Genomic DNA, 17459 nt, shown 5'->3' on the forward strand with positions numbered 1-17459 from the left:
AGATTTAACTTTTTTATGAGGGTTGTAGTTTCGTTAAAACTTAGTTAACTAAAATTAAAATTACTATGAGATATTAAAGATTTTATTCAAAAAATATTCGTTTAACAATAAAAACATTGTAAAATCTAGCACCATTAAGTTAGTGTATGTAATACAGTTTAAATTCATTTGCAATCTACTTTAAGTCAGTAATTATCACTTACCAGTCTAAACACATGTTAAGACACATCCAACAACAGTTCATAAGCAACAACAAAAAAATATTACAACATTGAGCATATTTATTTCAAATACTATTCCGTTAAGAAAAAAAAAATACATTTTGTATAAAAAAATATGGCTTGAGAATTTTATTAATTAAAAGCTATCTTAAGTAGGCTTGAGATATTAATAATACAAAATTACAAAATATAATTTCCTATTACCCTTATCAAATAAGAATTAATAATACTTAGATAATTATGTTCAGTTCTATGACTTTGTTCCCGAGAAAAGATATCGTCGGATATGTTTACAAGTTTATAGGCTTTAGACTAAGGCGAGCGTTATCGATCTCGTGGTCAAAGCGAAGGTTATCGTTTCGCTGACTAGATGGCGCCACTAACGAGTGAGTGATATTGTACATTTGTTATCTACTAATTCAGTTTAAAAAAAATCTCGTTCTTGCTAATGTAGTGTTGCCCAGTTCGCTATGACATTAAATTATATTTAGACAAGTTTTTTTATTTAAATGTAATTTTCGGCACAAGCTTTTATTGTCATGAAAGATCTTTTTTCATTTGAGGCATAAATTTTTTTTTCTCTGTGCAATAAATCGTTGGGAAGTTCCCTCATCGGGAGCCGATCCTAGTGCACAATCTGATTATGATTATCATTATAATGCATTTTCATGGAAACTGACGTGGAAAGTTCAAGTTAATTTTTGACATGGACCTTACTCTACAACAGTACCCCTACCGTCGACTTCAGTCGCGTTAGCCCTCATACACACAGCATTCCTCAGAATTTAATATTTAAATTCACACGGCATGTCGAAGTTTATTTTCTGTTCAGCCAAATCCAAGTTTATTCCAATTGAGAAACCTAAATTTTTCGCCTGTATATCCCTTAGTTTGAAAATGTAAAATCAATATCATTTTCGAAGGCAAAAATCCTATGTCCTGAGATTTAGCGCTATTTATTCAATCCGCATATCTTTTTGCTACTTAGTAGAAAAGAAAAGGCACTTTTCTCGCCACACGTAAGGGACCTTTCTCATGAATTTCTCGCTACACGTAAGGCGTCCTTCTCATTAATTTCTCGCTACAATTAAGGCGTATTTCTCGCCACATGTAAGTTCTTTAATTTTCTTGCTACATATAGTGTTTCCCCGGGAAATCGAGGTTATCCAGTCGTTTGTATACCTCCAACATCGTGGGCCGTTGATGGCGATCGTATTTCGTGCAATGAACGCCCACCGATATGAACTCCCGACACAATACGGGGTTCGAGTGAGCTGTGCCGCGGAGTTTTGGATCTTCTAATGATGCTGTAATTAAAAATAATTTTGTAGTTTAGTATATTATCCGTTAAAACAAATTACTTCCAAATATTTGTAATTAGTTAAATCAACTAGTTGAGAAAGAGAAATCCAATATGAGACACTATAAGACACTTATGTTTCTCACCGCTTGGATGAGAAAAATAAGGTGTATTTGTCCTATAATAAATACCTTCTAATACAAAATTCTCGCATGTTCTTGCATATAGTCGTTCAGTTTCAGCGTTTTCTCGCTTAATACATACAACAATCACAGAGAGAAAATCTATAAAGCTCACTCTGCCGCTTTGTATGAGATTGTCCCGGAATTTGTATGAGAATCTATTTATTTAGGTTATAGAGTGGGTCGTATATAGTTTTCTTTGTTATAAAATTATACTCACTCAAATCTACATTGTTTCTCGCCTGATCCTGTATATAATCGCTCAGCAGCTGTATCTTCCTGGCTCTGTCTATGGGCGGCAGACAACTAGCTATCTCGACCATCACCACGCCATAACTGAAGACGTCCACAGCGGGTGACAGACACCGGGAGCGAAGATATTCGTCGGGTAAGTAGGGCCGGGTGCCGTGGACTCTGAAATTTAGAAATAAATATGTAGATATTAATGCCTATGAGTGCAGGGCGAAAGACTAAACTTTTTTCGGGTTCTGATGACTGATATAATGGGGAATAACGGCCTTTCGAAGCACAGAAGAGCTCAAGATAATAAATTGTTGGTCACCCATCCAATGACCGGACACGGTGAAAGTGCCTTAACCGCCACTATCGCAGGCTGAGCGCGGAAACTACAGAGCCGTTAAACTCCACTATGTCTCTGATCCGCAACATCACTTCATTAGTATCACTACATATTATAAAACAAAGTCGCTTCTCGCTGTCTATCGGTCCCTATATAAAAATTAAAAAAAAAAAATTATTCAGTAACTAGAAATCTGTACAAAATTCGAATTTCTTTATTCAATTTAGGATGATATAAAGTTATTGACGTCAAAAATTACTTAAACTAAGTCTACTGCCGACTTCCAAAGCGCAGGTGAAGAAGAAGTTTGTTGTTGGAGCCTACTTTTAAGCATATGTCTGTGAATGTCTATGAATATATATACGAGTAAATATCTTTAAGACGATTTTGATGCGGTTTTTTCAATAGACAAAGTAATGAAAGTGGAATGTTCATATATATATGGCATAATATTGCACCTGTGCGAAGTCGGGGCGGGTCGCTAGTATACTAAAAGGAATACTAACTTGGACACTTTAAGATGTGTTCTCTCCTCACCATAAGGCCCCTTCCTGGCGAGTCCGAAGTCCCCAATCTTGGGCATGAGGCACTGGTCCAGCAAGATGTTGGCCGGTTTTATGTCGCCGTGGATGAGTGGGGTGCCCGCCATTGTGTGGAGGTATTGGAGACCCCTGTTATTTTACATATATATTTGTTTTAATTAACTCAGTAAAAAATCTAATAATATTATTCATTTACTAGATGCGTCCCGGGGCTTCTCTCCCGTGGGAATTTCGGGATAAAAAGTACCCTATGTGTTATTCCAGGTTATTTTCTAACCGTGTACCAAATTTCATAACAATCGGTCCAGTAGATAATGCGTGAAGAGGTAACAAACAAACTTACTTTCGCATTTATAATATTAGTTGAGATTTTATTTTCTTTAAAACTTTATTGCACAAAATTACAAAAAAAAACCTTTTGTAATTTTTATTGTCACTTTAATTTATCAAATTTATCATATCTTTGAAAGCATTGTCATTATCGCAGTAACTTTTTCACTGGGTCTTCGAATAGACATCAAAGATTGTTTTTCATGTTGACCTAACCAGGAATCAAACCCAAGACCTCCAGTGTATCAGTCCGGCTCGATGACCATTAGGCTATATAGCATTAAATACATACATAATATCATAAAACCATATGACCTAAAGTGAAAAATAATAATAACCTGGCAACCCCATGTGCGATTCTGTATCGCTGCGACCAGCACAGCGGCGGGAGGGACTTGGATCTCAGCTTCTGTTCTAAGGAGCCGCCCGCCATGAATTGATAAACCAGGCACGCTTCAGCACCTTGTGTAGAAGTAGAAAACATAAAGATAAATGCGAATAAAAAAAAATGCGATTCAAAAATTTACAAAAAATCCTCTCTTTCATTCATTGATATCGAGTGTGCTATTGCTAACACTGGTGTCAGAATTTATTCAAGCCGCCTAAAGGCATCTCACATTACTTTTACGATTTCTAATAAAAAATACACTACAATTAATACTTTAAAATAAACCATTACTGTACACTTAATTTTCTAAATTTTTGAAAAAATACAGGTTAGATTACAGGAAAATCTTTAAGAATTCTATTAAACTTACGGTTGGTACAGGGTCTAAGTTGAAGCGGATTTGCCGTATTTTCTAATAATCTTTATGTAGCTGTAATAAGGGCGAATTGGAATGAATTTGGGTATATAAATGTTTTTGTCGTTTCCGTACATTCAAAATTTTTACACTGTTATTATGAACACCCATAATCCATGCTAATCTTATAAATGCAAAAGTCTATCTGTCTGTCTGTTCCACTTTCACGGTTAAAGCGCTGGACTAATTTTAATGAAATTTGATATGCATGTAGTTAAAGACCCCCTTTCAAACATAGAGTATTTTATTTTCCAAAAATCAACACCCAAATGACAATAATGGGGGGTGAAAGTTTGTATTAAAATCGTCTGTTCTGTTTTCGCAGATAAATGCGGGTGAAATCGCGGGCAAGAGCTAGTTGAATATAATATGTTTACCTCCAAAACTATATCCATAAAGTGGTAATATATTGTCGTGCCTGTACTGGTTGAGGCACAGTTCTCGGATCAGCTCGCGGTTAAGGGCGTCCGTGTCGCGGAGACGTTTTATAGCCACCAGCGAATTCAGCCACACTCCTGAAAGTTATACGTGTTCTCCTTTATACAGGATTACTGGTATCTAACGCATAATCTCCCTAAGGCGCATAAGGTACATAGAGACTAACATCTTTTGTTCTACGACTTTTGTCTAAACGTAATAAATACAAAAAAAGATATATTTTTTTAGTTTTAATGACCTTTCTATAAAACGTTAAATTTCGATTCCGCTAATGCTTAATAACGCTACTGTACGGTCTCGTGTTGCTTGACTATTGTGTAGAATCGCAAAGTAGATTGTATTTTTTTATACGAAAAATAAAAACTACGAATCACAAAAGTCGTAGAATAAAAGTTGCTTGTTTCAATGTACCTAAGTAGTCTTTAAGAGGTAAGGATTAAATAAAATTTTAAACTAAAATAAAAAATTAATGAAATAAAAATACAAATTGTACAGTCCATCAAGGGCGTTGTTCTGCGCTTACGTGCCCAAATGGCTGGTAGCATTGCTCATTAAACACTGCAATGCTGAGCCTCTGGTCAAAAAAGCTTCCAGCGCTTAGTCACGCACGACATATCTCGACCAGTCTTTTTGAAATATAAATAAAAAGTGAAGGACCACATGAACCAAGACCAAGGTCAATATGAAAAAAACATTTTCCATCCTGACTTGACTGAGATCGAACCCGGGACCTCCAGAATGGCAGTCCGGCATGATGACAGGCTTCAGAGGTCGTTACACATTAATAATATTAATAGCTTATTAAGATTCTTTAGTAGGTAGAATATTTGACACAATGCACAATTAAGACATTTCATAATTACCAAACACGTGCATTTCGAAGTAAATATAACTTAGATGCTTGTGGTTAATGTAGTGGAAATATTCAGGTGCACTTATCTAAACTGATAGGCAAGGCTGCATCCGCGACATGTGCGTTATGATCGCAGATATAATAATAATGGAAATAGAAGTGCTAAGTGTGTATAAGTGTGTTCAGTATCAGTTTGTGTATGTTCGACATATGTATCACTCAATAGCCACTCAATAGGCAATTAAAAAAAAAACACAAATGCCGTCAATATAATAAGCCCAAAATAACTCATCTACGTGCCACTTCTATTTTGTTACCGTTAATTCAAATTCTGAATACTAATGAAGGCATTTTCAGTATAAAACGGGTTGAATCTCGACACACACTATCAGACTTAATTTAATAGAACTACTGTTAGTACCACTAATCTGAAATAATATTTATCCAAAAGTGATAATGAAATTACTAGTTGTCGTCTTTGTATTGGCGATGTCGTCGATAGTGTCTACCTATCCGCAATATTATTGCGGACGCGCGCTGTCTCACGCGTTAGAGTTGTTGTGTCCACCTGAGGAAAAGAGAGGGAATAGTCTTCTATCTCTCAGTGATCACTGGCCTTGGTATAAATCCAGGAATTTCGAAGAACTGCGGAGGAAGAGGCAAGGCGTCGCCACTGAGTGCTGTGAGAGCCCGTGCGAGAGAGATGTACTATTGAGATATTGTTATTATGAGCGTTGATCTTATTTAATGTCTTGTGTATTCGCAAAATGTAATTGGCAATTTTCTTGTCCCTATTAATAGTTGCATTTAACCAATGTGTAAATAATGTAAGTATATTATAATGATGTGTGGAGATTTTGCTATAATTATATTTAATGTAAGTCAGTTTATTATTTTGTTGTATGTCACCTTAGAAGACTAAGACTATAGATTCTGGAGCTAAATCAAAGTCTTGGAAAAAGAAATTAATTTACACCGATAGTACATGAACCTACCCAAATTCATTGAAAACTGGCCGCTATTACCGCGCCATAGAGGTTCATCCAGGGTATCTTGATGTACTGTTGACTGTACCGCCTCTATTATATTTGGTGACATCCCAGACTGCATAGTCACTCTGGCGGCTATTTATCGAGGCCGTCGAACAACTGTACCTATGAATCTTATTAAACTAGATAACCCTGTATAATGTATGTTACCTTTGAAGACCTGTCCGAAGCCCCCCCTACCGAGCAGGTTGGCTGCGCTCCAGTTGTCAGTGGCTACCTTCAGGTCTTCATACTTCAGCATCGGGATCGTGAGCACGTTCCTCATTATTTCGTCGTTCACATCGTTACTCTTGCTGCCTTGCGTTGATGACACCGTCTGCAATGGTGCAAATATCATGAATATACAGGGTGATATTCTTCTTTATGTGGCTATTCATTACTGAATGTTGGCGGTCAACTCCTTAAATTTTGTCTTATCCAGAGCCAGTCTGTATAATTGTTTGACTGTTTTGAATAGGGTATTATTACAAAATACTCATACAGCTATTATTGAGGAATTACGCGCTGGCAACATTGCGAGACTAGCGCTACCACGACGGAACGAGGGCGCGCATGCGCAAACGTCAAGATATATGTTACAGAAGAACTTTTGTTATCATTGTGCATGCCCATTGTATATTATATAGATTGCAACTGTGTTTTTGCATTTCTGTCACTATTTAACACTATACACACTATAACATTTCCCAAGTGTTTTTTAAACTTTCGCGCTTCGAACAAATTAACCACATATCATTAACTTATCACGGCGACTGCAAGGCCGTTGAAACGTCAGCAACATTAAATAAAAAAGGGTCGTGCTTAGTCGGGACTAATTAATTTAATATATGTAGGTAACATTTCCTTATTTGGTAATAAACACGGTTCCAAATAATATGCACGTAACCGCAACATACCTTGCTCAAGTCAGTGCTTGACTCATCCGTAGGCAGGTTGCCGTTCTTGCTCGAAGTCGACTGCGGCGGCGCAGCACCCTGGAAGGAAAACTTTATCAAATTATTTATTCGGACACTAGCTGTCCGCGACTCCGTTCGCGTGGACTCTATGACTCCAGTGAATTAAAAATACGAAAGTGACGATGTTTGTTACTTAGTTATGCCAAACCAGTTAGTAATATTATAAATGCGAAAGACTTTCTGATTTCTAATCTGATATTTATAGTTAATTTGGAATATTTATATAGTTAGTCACCCGAGGTAAAAATAATAGAATAAGCTACCGCGGGCACAGCTCCGGGCGTAAGCTAGTTTTTAATAAAAGACAAATGGCAAATAATAGGTATGTCTAAATATTATTTGGTAATATTCGTTTATTTATAAATTAGTAGCGGTTAGCAACCGGGAAAACACTTATTAAATTAGAACCACTTCTTCGGTCAGTCAAAAGAGGAACCAAGAGAATTCCCATGGAGGGTTGACGTCAGGCAGGCGGCCGGTCGTAAATCAGCCAAATCTCCAACTCCAAACAAAACTTTAACTAACAAACCCTGGGTTTTGAAACGCCACAGCCAAAACTTAAAAAGTAGTATGACGTGTTTTATTGGAATAAATTAGTAATTTTAATGAGGTAAATAAAATAATGTACTAGTCATAATACACTAATACCAAGATATTTCTTGGTATTTAGATCAATAAAACGATAGTATTGTTAGAATACAATACCACATCGAAATTCTGAAGGTGCGTCATTCAATGTTTAAATTGTGACCACAAAATATGTATTATCTTCAAAGGTAGCAAACGAATTCGAACAAGAAAAATATGATCTTATTGCGTGGTATTAAGAACAAGTTTTATTTGCATACATACATATACATCATTTCTAGAAAAAAGGTCTAGACAGACGGACAAAAAGTGATCCTAGAAGGGTTCTATTTTTATTTATTTATTCATTTTATTTTCGGGGTTTTACAGCGAAATATAGGATAAAGTTAAATGTCTCAATATATAAAACTATACTAATTACAAGACTCCGCCTATTAACTTGAAACTGTTGAAGAACAACAACTGTACATAAGGTATAACAATACATATATCACTTAGAAAAACGACTAAACGCAGAAAAAATATAGCTAGAAAACTTTATACCTTCTCAGTTACAATAGTGGAGTACAGTTGGAGAAGCTATTGGCTAAACATCTTAACAGATGCAATACTTACTGTTACCGTTAAATGAAAGATGATTGATTAAATTCGCAGCAGGATTGTGGCAAGAAATACACATATTTATAAATAATAAACAAATAAATATTGGGACAAATCACACAAATTGAGCTAGCCCCAAAGTAATTTCGAGACTTGTGTTATGGGATACTAACTCAACGATACCATATTTTATAACAAATACATATATAGATTATACATATATATACATCCAAGATCCGGGCCAATCAGAAAAATATCATTTTCCACCACGACCTGACCGGGGATCGAACCCGGGACCTCTCGGTTCAGGGGCACTCACTTTACCACTGCGCCGAGGTCGTCGTTATAGTATATATATATATATCTATTCTTTTGGGCAAACAAGTAATAAATAAGTGCTTTACCTTTTCCAAAACAGGCAGAGGAATAGATGACTCATCTGTTTTTAGTTTTTGCTTCTTGGCATTATCTGTAAAGTAATAAGTGCTTTTGAATTTTATTCTCCGAATTATTTTCACTTGATATTATCTACGTCAGAAGTGGTGGTGGTGTAATGGTTAAGACGCCCGCCTGTGATCCGAAAGGTCCCATGTTTGAATCCTACTCGTGACACATGAGCTTGTACACCAATCTGACTCATGTGTAGAGTTTTCAACCACCATTTGCTTCCGGTGAAGGTAAACATCATGACGAATAAATAAACTATGGTTGATTATCTACAATTTTTTTTTTGTTGTAATTTTGTAATAAATCAATTTGGGATAGCTTTTAACATGTTATTACTCTTGTAATAATCTCTTATTTGATAAATGATCAAAGCAGAACTGATTACATATAATTCAACTTACCAAAAATAGCTGTACTATCTTTGCCTCCCAAGCCATTCCGACTAATATGTTTACTGAAAAGACTGTGAAAGCGACTATCTACAATGGGCAATAGACACTTCATAGCCGGAACATACGGCATTCGGTACAGGAGAATGAAGAGTTCTTCGACTGTGTGGTTCAGTTGGCCCCAACATTTGAAGAGCTGGCCGGTTGGAGACGAAGCTTGTCGACGGGCCACTTGTTCTATTTCCTAAAATAAAAAAAAATCTTAATTATATGAGTGGTGTTAGTCATTGTCTTGATTTGAATGCCAATAAAGTAATTGATTTTAATGAGGTTTTCTCTTATGAAAAGCAAGGTGTATCAATTATGAGTAAATTTTATGCATATTTGTAGATTGTAGCATTCATGCATATAAAATATGTCCTCAACGTCTATCTACCTTATATGTAGAAATGCGCCAGTCAAACAATTGTATATCTATTGTGTCTCGATTCTGCACATTCAACAGGTTAAAAACAAGTATCTTTAAGTAAGCATGATACATTTATAAAGAAAATAGTAAGAGGGATTTATATTAGCACAGACATTAGACAAGACATGATTATGCCATGTATATATCCTTACATTTATAAAAAGAAGTTCCCCTGATGCATCTATGTGCTAGTAATAAACAAGGTATCAGACATTTTATGTGGTTTTCATTTCATTCACCAATAGTTAGTGTTAATTCCTGAGGAAACAGGTGTATAATTTATTATGGTTTTACCTGAGACCTGAGTGAATCTGGAACTATAAAAAGCCTATGATATAGTTACAATTGCTATGGATTGCTAACTTTGAATTATAATGATAACAATTTAAGTTATTCGAAAGGAAACTTTCTATAATGTACGAAATACTTTTTACATTTTGTTAAAAGTCCCATTTTGGTCTAAATGTACATAATACATAAGTAACAGAAATTTAACATTATATATTCGACTAAAGGTGTAAATTAACATAAATTATTTAAGTAAATCCCACTTGGATAATAAGTAAGTCACAGAAAACGTTACCGCTTTATTATGTTATTGGGAAAGCCCAAATGCTATTAATATGTACACATGAAGATAACTTACATTAACTTCGAAAGCAGAATACTGCATAGCTCCTGCCAGTTCTTTCCAGTCGTCATCGTTATCAAGCAATCTACATAATTCCTTGTTTATTTCAAACGGCAGATCGTAAATATACATTTTTCGCAGGTTTCTTTAAAAATAACACGAGAAAAAAAAAGAGCAACACTCAACACAGACAACAAGTGGCTGACTGATTGATGAATGAAATTCATGAATGGAATGAAATGACGTAAACAAGTAGTAGAATCGAAAATGACAAGGACAGCAACAAGCTGTCAAGTCAGCTGTTAAATGGTAAATGAACAAGATTGAATGATGGTAAAATGTTGCCATAATTTTGAAAACATTTATTTTACAAAAAAAAATATATTATTATATTGCACACAACAACCCAAGTGAACAAATAAAAATTCTAAAATGAAACAATCGTTTATTCCGTTGAAATAGATCTTGTGATGATATATATATATATATATATATATATATACTTGTAACGTGAGAATCTTCACAATAAAACATTATTGAATTGAAAGACTATATTTGCAATCAGTCATATTGGTTACAAAGATAATGTAGAGGGAGGGACCATATATTATATAAATTAAGAACATGAAGCTCGCCATTACTTATACTTTACAATACTAAAGTAAAAAAAAAATAAAAAAATAATTTCCTGAACCAATTTCATTAGTTTTATTTCTACAAATAGTTAAACCGACAAACCACAGGTTAAGGCAACAATAAAAGTACCTAGTTTTTAAATAATTCTTCATTCAATGCAAAGATATAGAAAAGCATTCTGCCAAATTAATTTATGAGACGTTCTTACTAAAAATATAAATTACTTCCTGCCCCCGGGGCAGGTTAGAATTTCGGAATAAAAAGTACCCTATGTTAAGACATAGGGTACTTTTTATTCCAGGTTATATTCTACCCGTGTCTCAGCCTATACAGCTACCACATGGTATATATCTAATCTATCTGCTTGAACCAACAACAAACAAAGTGTATCTAATTCGCCTTGCGGTCACGAGAACCGCGTAACGCAAGATGCATGTGCCACTTTACGCTATAGGTACATAGATTAGATTGAATTTTGCAAATCTAGCAACATGCAAGAAGAAATTATAAAAATAAATCGCCATGTCGTGTCTGTCTGTTTCTCTTCGCGTTCTCTGTATGAACGCGATAAACTAATAACCTATGTTAGGTACTGGTCGGATTTTTGTATTCACCAAATAGATAGTGTGATTCTTGTAGAAGGTAATTTATATGAGTTTTACCCGAGTGAACCGGGTCGGGCCGCTGATTATAAATACGAAAGCGTCTGTCCGTTTTCACGGTTAAAACGCTGACCTATTTTGATGAAATTTGGCATGCATGTGATTAAAAACCCTCATTCAAACACAGGCTACTTTTATTCCAAAAATCAACCCCCAAATTACTATAATGGGGAGTGAAAGTTCGTATAAAAATAATGTCCGTTCCGCTTTCGCAGAGAAATTCACGCAGGTGAAGCCGCGTACAAAAGCAAAAAATTACCGAAAGCTGAAATTTAATTCGGTAATGTAGGTTCCTTATGAAGTCTAGTTCCTTTATCCCTTACAGGGCTGTAATAATTTTTGACATAAAAAATATAATCTAAATTAGGACCTTGTGAATATGGGCCAGACCGCTATGTAAGTAGGAGCTACGTTGTTTGAACAAATGTTAACATTTTTGTTATCGGCAAAGAATAATCGATTATTTGAATAATACTAACGAGTGACCTAAATCAATATCGTTTGTGTAATGAGAACTACATTGCGGTGTTGTCTTTACATTTAGGTAGAAGTAGGTACCTACTTAATGTGTAATTTGCTTAGTGTAAATAGTTACTTATATTTAGTTTGTCGAAATTATTAAAAATATTCTCGTCCTCAATTTTGAAATGAAAAATTTATTTAATTTTTCAAACGAATGAATGAATGATAATTTATTTGCATTAAAAGTGGTACAAATGCAATCAGTAGTTCTTTATCAAAATTATAAATGTACCTACATTATCACTTTTAACCGTAAACCTTACTTTTTAATTATTCCTGACTGAGCAAGCAAACATGCACACGGCCCACCTGATGGGAAGTGGTCACCGCAGCCCATGGCGGCTTGCAACACCGAAGGTGTCACACGCGCGTATCCACCCTTTTTGAACTCCATGAAATTCTTTTTTTATTAAATACCTAAGTTAACATGAAATATATCAATAATTTACTTAATTTCAGTAATGTATTTTCCTGTATTGTGTGTGTATGTATGTATATTTTCCTGTATTTCCTGTGTGAGCAACTCAGCGACCCAGCTAACTAAAATGCCGACGACCGTGCGAAGTGGAGACGAAAATAAAAGCTTTTAAAAAGTAGGAAAGTGGACCCTGGGCTTCGACGCTCAACGGCTGAGGAAGGAAGAGAGATGGCGCGTACTTTTGCATCGCATGAAACCGTGGTCTAGGGCCGACACCGCCCAGAAGGTCCCGGGTTTGAGTTTGACCTTGAGTCTAACTGTGCCTCATGAATTGATTCAACAGCGCCGAGAGCGCCCTTTTATATCATACGTATATGAAAGCTTGGATCGAGGTGTAGTCTTATAAGTATCTACTTATCAATATTATCAACGAAGTACCATAACTACAATATGACTACTTAAACTTACTCGATCAAAGCTTTTTGTCAAGAAATTTTGGTGTCCTCCAAAATTTAGTTTTTATCCAAGCCCTTTAGTAATTCTAATAAGTCCGTGTTAAAGTCTAAATATTCTAAATTAGATTACGATATAGGATCATTTATCAAGATATCTACATAGGTAAGTAAATGTTTAAAGAAATATTTAACAAGAGCAGGTGACACATCTGCTGTGAATATAGAAAATTACATTTTTAATTCCGTTGCGAGTTACGTACATCGAATTAGAACAAATACATAGACACTTGAATACACACAAAACCACACGACGACAGGGCTGCACTCACGAGCTTTTACCACAGTGTAAAGAAGGGTTATGTTAGAGAGCCATGCCCATGGCAATGCCCCACTGCTCAGTCGCGCTCCGTTGCGACGACGCACCACGTTGTAGGTCTGTCGTGCTCTGTTATTTGTATAGGGTTTGACACTAACGTGCGTTGACGTAAATCGAAACTTCATACAATTTCTGCGTTGTCTTTCTACGGACGTCAAACTGACGGAGCGCGATTGAGTGTGAGTCAGTTTGTGATAAATCTGCAACTACTAATTTCATGGTTACAAATTTATCACTGACTCAAACTAGTAGGAATTAGTAAGTACCTACTCAGGAGTACCTACTAATTCCATGTGATGTCTGTAACACTGTTTAAGTAACACCTCTCCTCTAACAGGTCTATTGGAAGAGATTTCTTTTGGAATGAGAAGCACCCTTGTAGTCTTATGTTTATCATGTTATTATTACTACGAGTTATAGGTCTACCATCTTAACTATCACATCTTATTAATCTTATGCTAACTAATATTATAAATGAGTTTGTTTGTTTATTTATTTGTTTGTTTGTTGAATTCACGCTTTATCTCTTAACCAATCTCTTAAAATTTGAAGAGTATGGAAAGGTTAATTTTCATTCCAGGTACATTAGCAAATTTTCCGTGAAATATTCACGCGTTATGGTAAAAGCTAAGCTTTTAGTGTACACAAATAGATAAATAAATAAATCTGTCTGTAATTTAAAACGGTATAAAGTAATAAGAAAACAACAAATTAAGAAAAAGTCTACTTAGTTCAAATCAGACAAAAAGTTTTAAAAAATTACAAAGTCCATAGAGAAATCAAAATGATCTGTGGTCCCTTTTTGGGATGGAAAAATATAACTACTATGGCGGACATCCGACCTTGTATAACTCTTTTATATTTATATTAAAGTAACTCTATAAAACTAACTAAATAAAATACAAATCTTGGTTAGTACGTCCCTGTGCGGCGAAGGCTGCGCGGCGCCGTTCCCGAGGCCTACATTGACGCGCCGCATGCGCAACCCGTCTCAGTTATACTCCAACCACTTACTGAAACACATCTATACTGAACATCGTCATGTAAGTTACTATTTTACCTTATTACATATTACTGGCAAATAGGCACCCGTCCGGTCTATCTGAATGAAAGCGGTCGCCGCAGCCTGATGGACGCCTGCTAAACTTGGTCTTGTCTCCTCCCAATTTTATTTACTACTATCGGCCCGTCCCGGCTTCGCTTGGGTAAACATTACAACCCTAAACCTTCCTTAGGAATCACTCTTATCTATTGGTGAAAACCGCATGAAAATCCGTCCAGTAGGTTTGAGTTTATTGCAACAGACAGACTGACTCGGTAGAGGACTTTGTTTTATAATATACGTAAGGATTCTAGTTTAATTTCCAATTGCATATTCAACATAATTCTAATTACCAATCATATAGGCTGTTACAAAATACTTAATTTATACGGTACTTTGTGTGTATCGTTTATGCAAAGTTTCAAGATATGTATACCTCTAAATAATAGTCGTTAGCCACGTCCACTGTTTCAAAAACGTACCAACGAGCACCCTTTTTGCTCCGCTACTTTTTACTCCGAAGTTCCCACGGAAGGGAAGCACCAGGTTCAGCTAGTCATTTCATAATTTGAAATACTTAGATTGTGAAAGTATTTCCTATAAGTACATCAACACAAGTGTAACAAAACACAACGCCGAGGGTTCTTAATGCGAGTTTTAACTAAATTGTCATTACAGTCCCACTTATTTTGTCTATTTACTCAGTTGTTACATTGTTTTATCGTCTGATATAGATTGTGGATGTAGAATGTAGATGTAGGTATCCAAAAACTACCGAACAGTTGCATGAATTAAACGTAAACAAGGTTTACTTGTACAAAATGCTTCATTTGTACCAGCTTTTATATAGTTTCATAAGTATGTTCCGTCCGTTTAGATAATATTAAATCTTGCAAGCTAATTCAATTTCATCTCTCTGCGCTGGCGCTATAGATTCCAAATTTTCCACGTCGCTTCAGTTTCCATGACAATGCATTATTGTCTTAGCGTGACCTAACGGCGCATCTAGGATCGGCTCCGAACCAGGGAACCCCTCAACGGTTTATGGCACGGCTATGATTATTTTGTCACGTTTTCAACAAGTGACGATTATATAAAAGCGTTATTTTTTTTTTGTAAAAAACACTGTAATTTTATTGAAGATCTGTTTTATTTTTCAGGACAATGGGCAGTATATCTGAGTATCAGATTGTTTTTGATGATTTATTGATTGTACACTAAAACTAGTTACCCCTCCAGAACCATCGGTCTACTACTTCTAATAAGTATTTTGTAAAGGTAGTAATTCTTTCATAGCAGGAAGCTACATTACCGAGCAACGTACTTACGGTACTTCTTATCCCGATATTTCCATGGGAGCGAAGCTCTGGGTCGCAGCTTGTTATAATTCAATAATTTTCTTACAAAGAAGTGTCACCCGAATTCAACTCGTCACCACCCCCATTCTCCACACCATTTTTACAAGCATGATAATGTTTACTCATTAATTGTTGTCAAGTAGCGGACCCTGGGCTCCGACGCTCAATGACTGAGGAAGAAACCGGGAAAACGCTCAGATGAGACAGAACATGGTAATGTTTGCGACTTTAAATTAATTTTTCAGTTATTTCCTATTCATTTGATACAGCTGTATACAAATTTTCAACAAGATAGATAGATAGATGAACTCTTTATTGGACCATTCACAAAGGAGTCACAAGTTACAACAAGGTATTCAAACATAAATGAGCGCAAAGGCGGACTTATCAATGCAATTTCTTCCAGCCAGCGGAAGAAGAAAGTAAAGACAAGAAACGGTGTTTTGTTAAGCGAAGTTGGTTTGTGACCGTCACTAACGGGCAGTGTGTCTCCGTTTGCTCGTTTTGACGATCGCAAAATGAACTCGCTTGACTATATTCGACGATTGACAGAAAGAAGATGGAAAATTATTGAAGAAGATAAGAAATTCGGAGCTTGGAAGACAGAAATTCAGCAGACGGATTTCATTATAATTTAAGCAATTTTTTGTCCATTTTTATATAGTTAACTAGCGACTCGGCCCGGTTTCGTTCGGGTAAAACCATAATAAATTATTCACCGTAACCTACCTCTTCAATCACACTATTTGTTAAAAAAACCCGCGTCAAAATTCGTTGCGTAGGTTTAAACATAAGATCTAAGCATACATAGCACAGACCGTGTCTAAATGGTCTGTGATACATAGGGACAGACTGACAACAGGAAGCGACTTTGCTTTATACTAAGTATATAGTCATTATGAAGTATTTTTGAATTAGAATTTAATGGAATCCGCCACGATCTAGTATAATCCGTAATAATTTCTTATATATAAAAGAACAAACTGAATGACTGACTGACTGACATATCAACGTACAGCCTAAACCGCTGGGTCTAGAAACTTCAAATTTGGCACGTAGGTTCCTTATGTGGCCTAGGGGTGCACTAAGAAAGGATTTTTCAAAATTCACCCTCTAAGGGGGTGAAAGGGGGGTCAAAGTTCGTATGGGGAAACCAGATTAGTTAATTTGTTTTGTTTGAAACTTTACAGGATTACTTCTATCAATAAATGAGTAAATACGGGTCTCCGGATTTTTCAAAAATTTACCCCTAAATGGGGGAAAAGGGGCTAACAAAGTCAAATATCAGCATGGGTGTTGTTTGTACGGTTATGCGGACCACTGATTACGAATAATATAGTAGTAATAGTATTTGAAATCTAACGTGGTGGAAGTGCAATACCATCATCCCTATTAGGGTGGAATGGGGTTGTTATGATTATATCAAAGCCTGGGTGTTCGTCAGTGCAAACGTTGCGCGCATTACGTCGTCCATTTTACAGCAGACGAGGTGGCCCTTCGAGGTCAATTCTTCAAGGCCAAAAAGATCGTGTGATTAGACCCTGCTAGACTTTTTCTATATAGAAACCTATTTTACACGACTTTATCTCTTACGGTGTAGACAGAGCAAAGA

The 17459-nt window shown here is 35.8% G+C and overlaps 1 protein-coding gene across 1 annotated transcript; it reads right to left on the bottom strand.

Annotated features, from left to right (window-relative positions):
• Nucleotides 1-64: 64 nt before the first annotated feature.
• pll (pelle) lies at nucleotides 65-10595 on the bottom strand. The gene is made up of 10 exons (XM_053763673.2): nucleotides 10394-10595; nucleotides 9291-9522; nucleotides 8847-8911; nucleotides 7195-7272; nucleotides 6449-6614; nucleotides 4336-4473; nucleotides 3494-3617; nucleotides 2790-2954; nucleotides 1924-2117; nucleotides 65-1528 (listed from the first exon to the last, which is right to left on the bottom strand). Exons 1-10 carry the CDS (start codon nucleotides 10508-10510, stop codon nucleotides 1353-1355), a joined length of 1455 nt encoding a protein of 484 aa, XP_053619648.1. The 5' UTR covers nucleotides 10511-10595; the 3' UTR covers nucleotides 65-1352.
• Nucleotides 10596-17459: the final 6864 nt, after the last annotated feature.

The sequence above is a fragment of the Plodia interpunctella genome, chromosome 24, assembly GCF_027563975.2.
Source record: "Plodia interpunctella isolate USDA-ARS_2022_Savannah chromosome 24, ilPloInte3.2, whole genome shotgun sequence".
NCBI classification, from domain to species: domain Eukaryota; kingdom Metazoa; phylum Arthropoda; class Insecta; order Lepidoptera; family Pyralidae; genus Plodia; species Plodia interpunctella.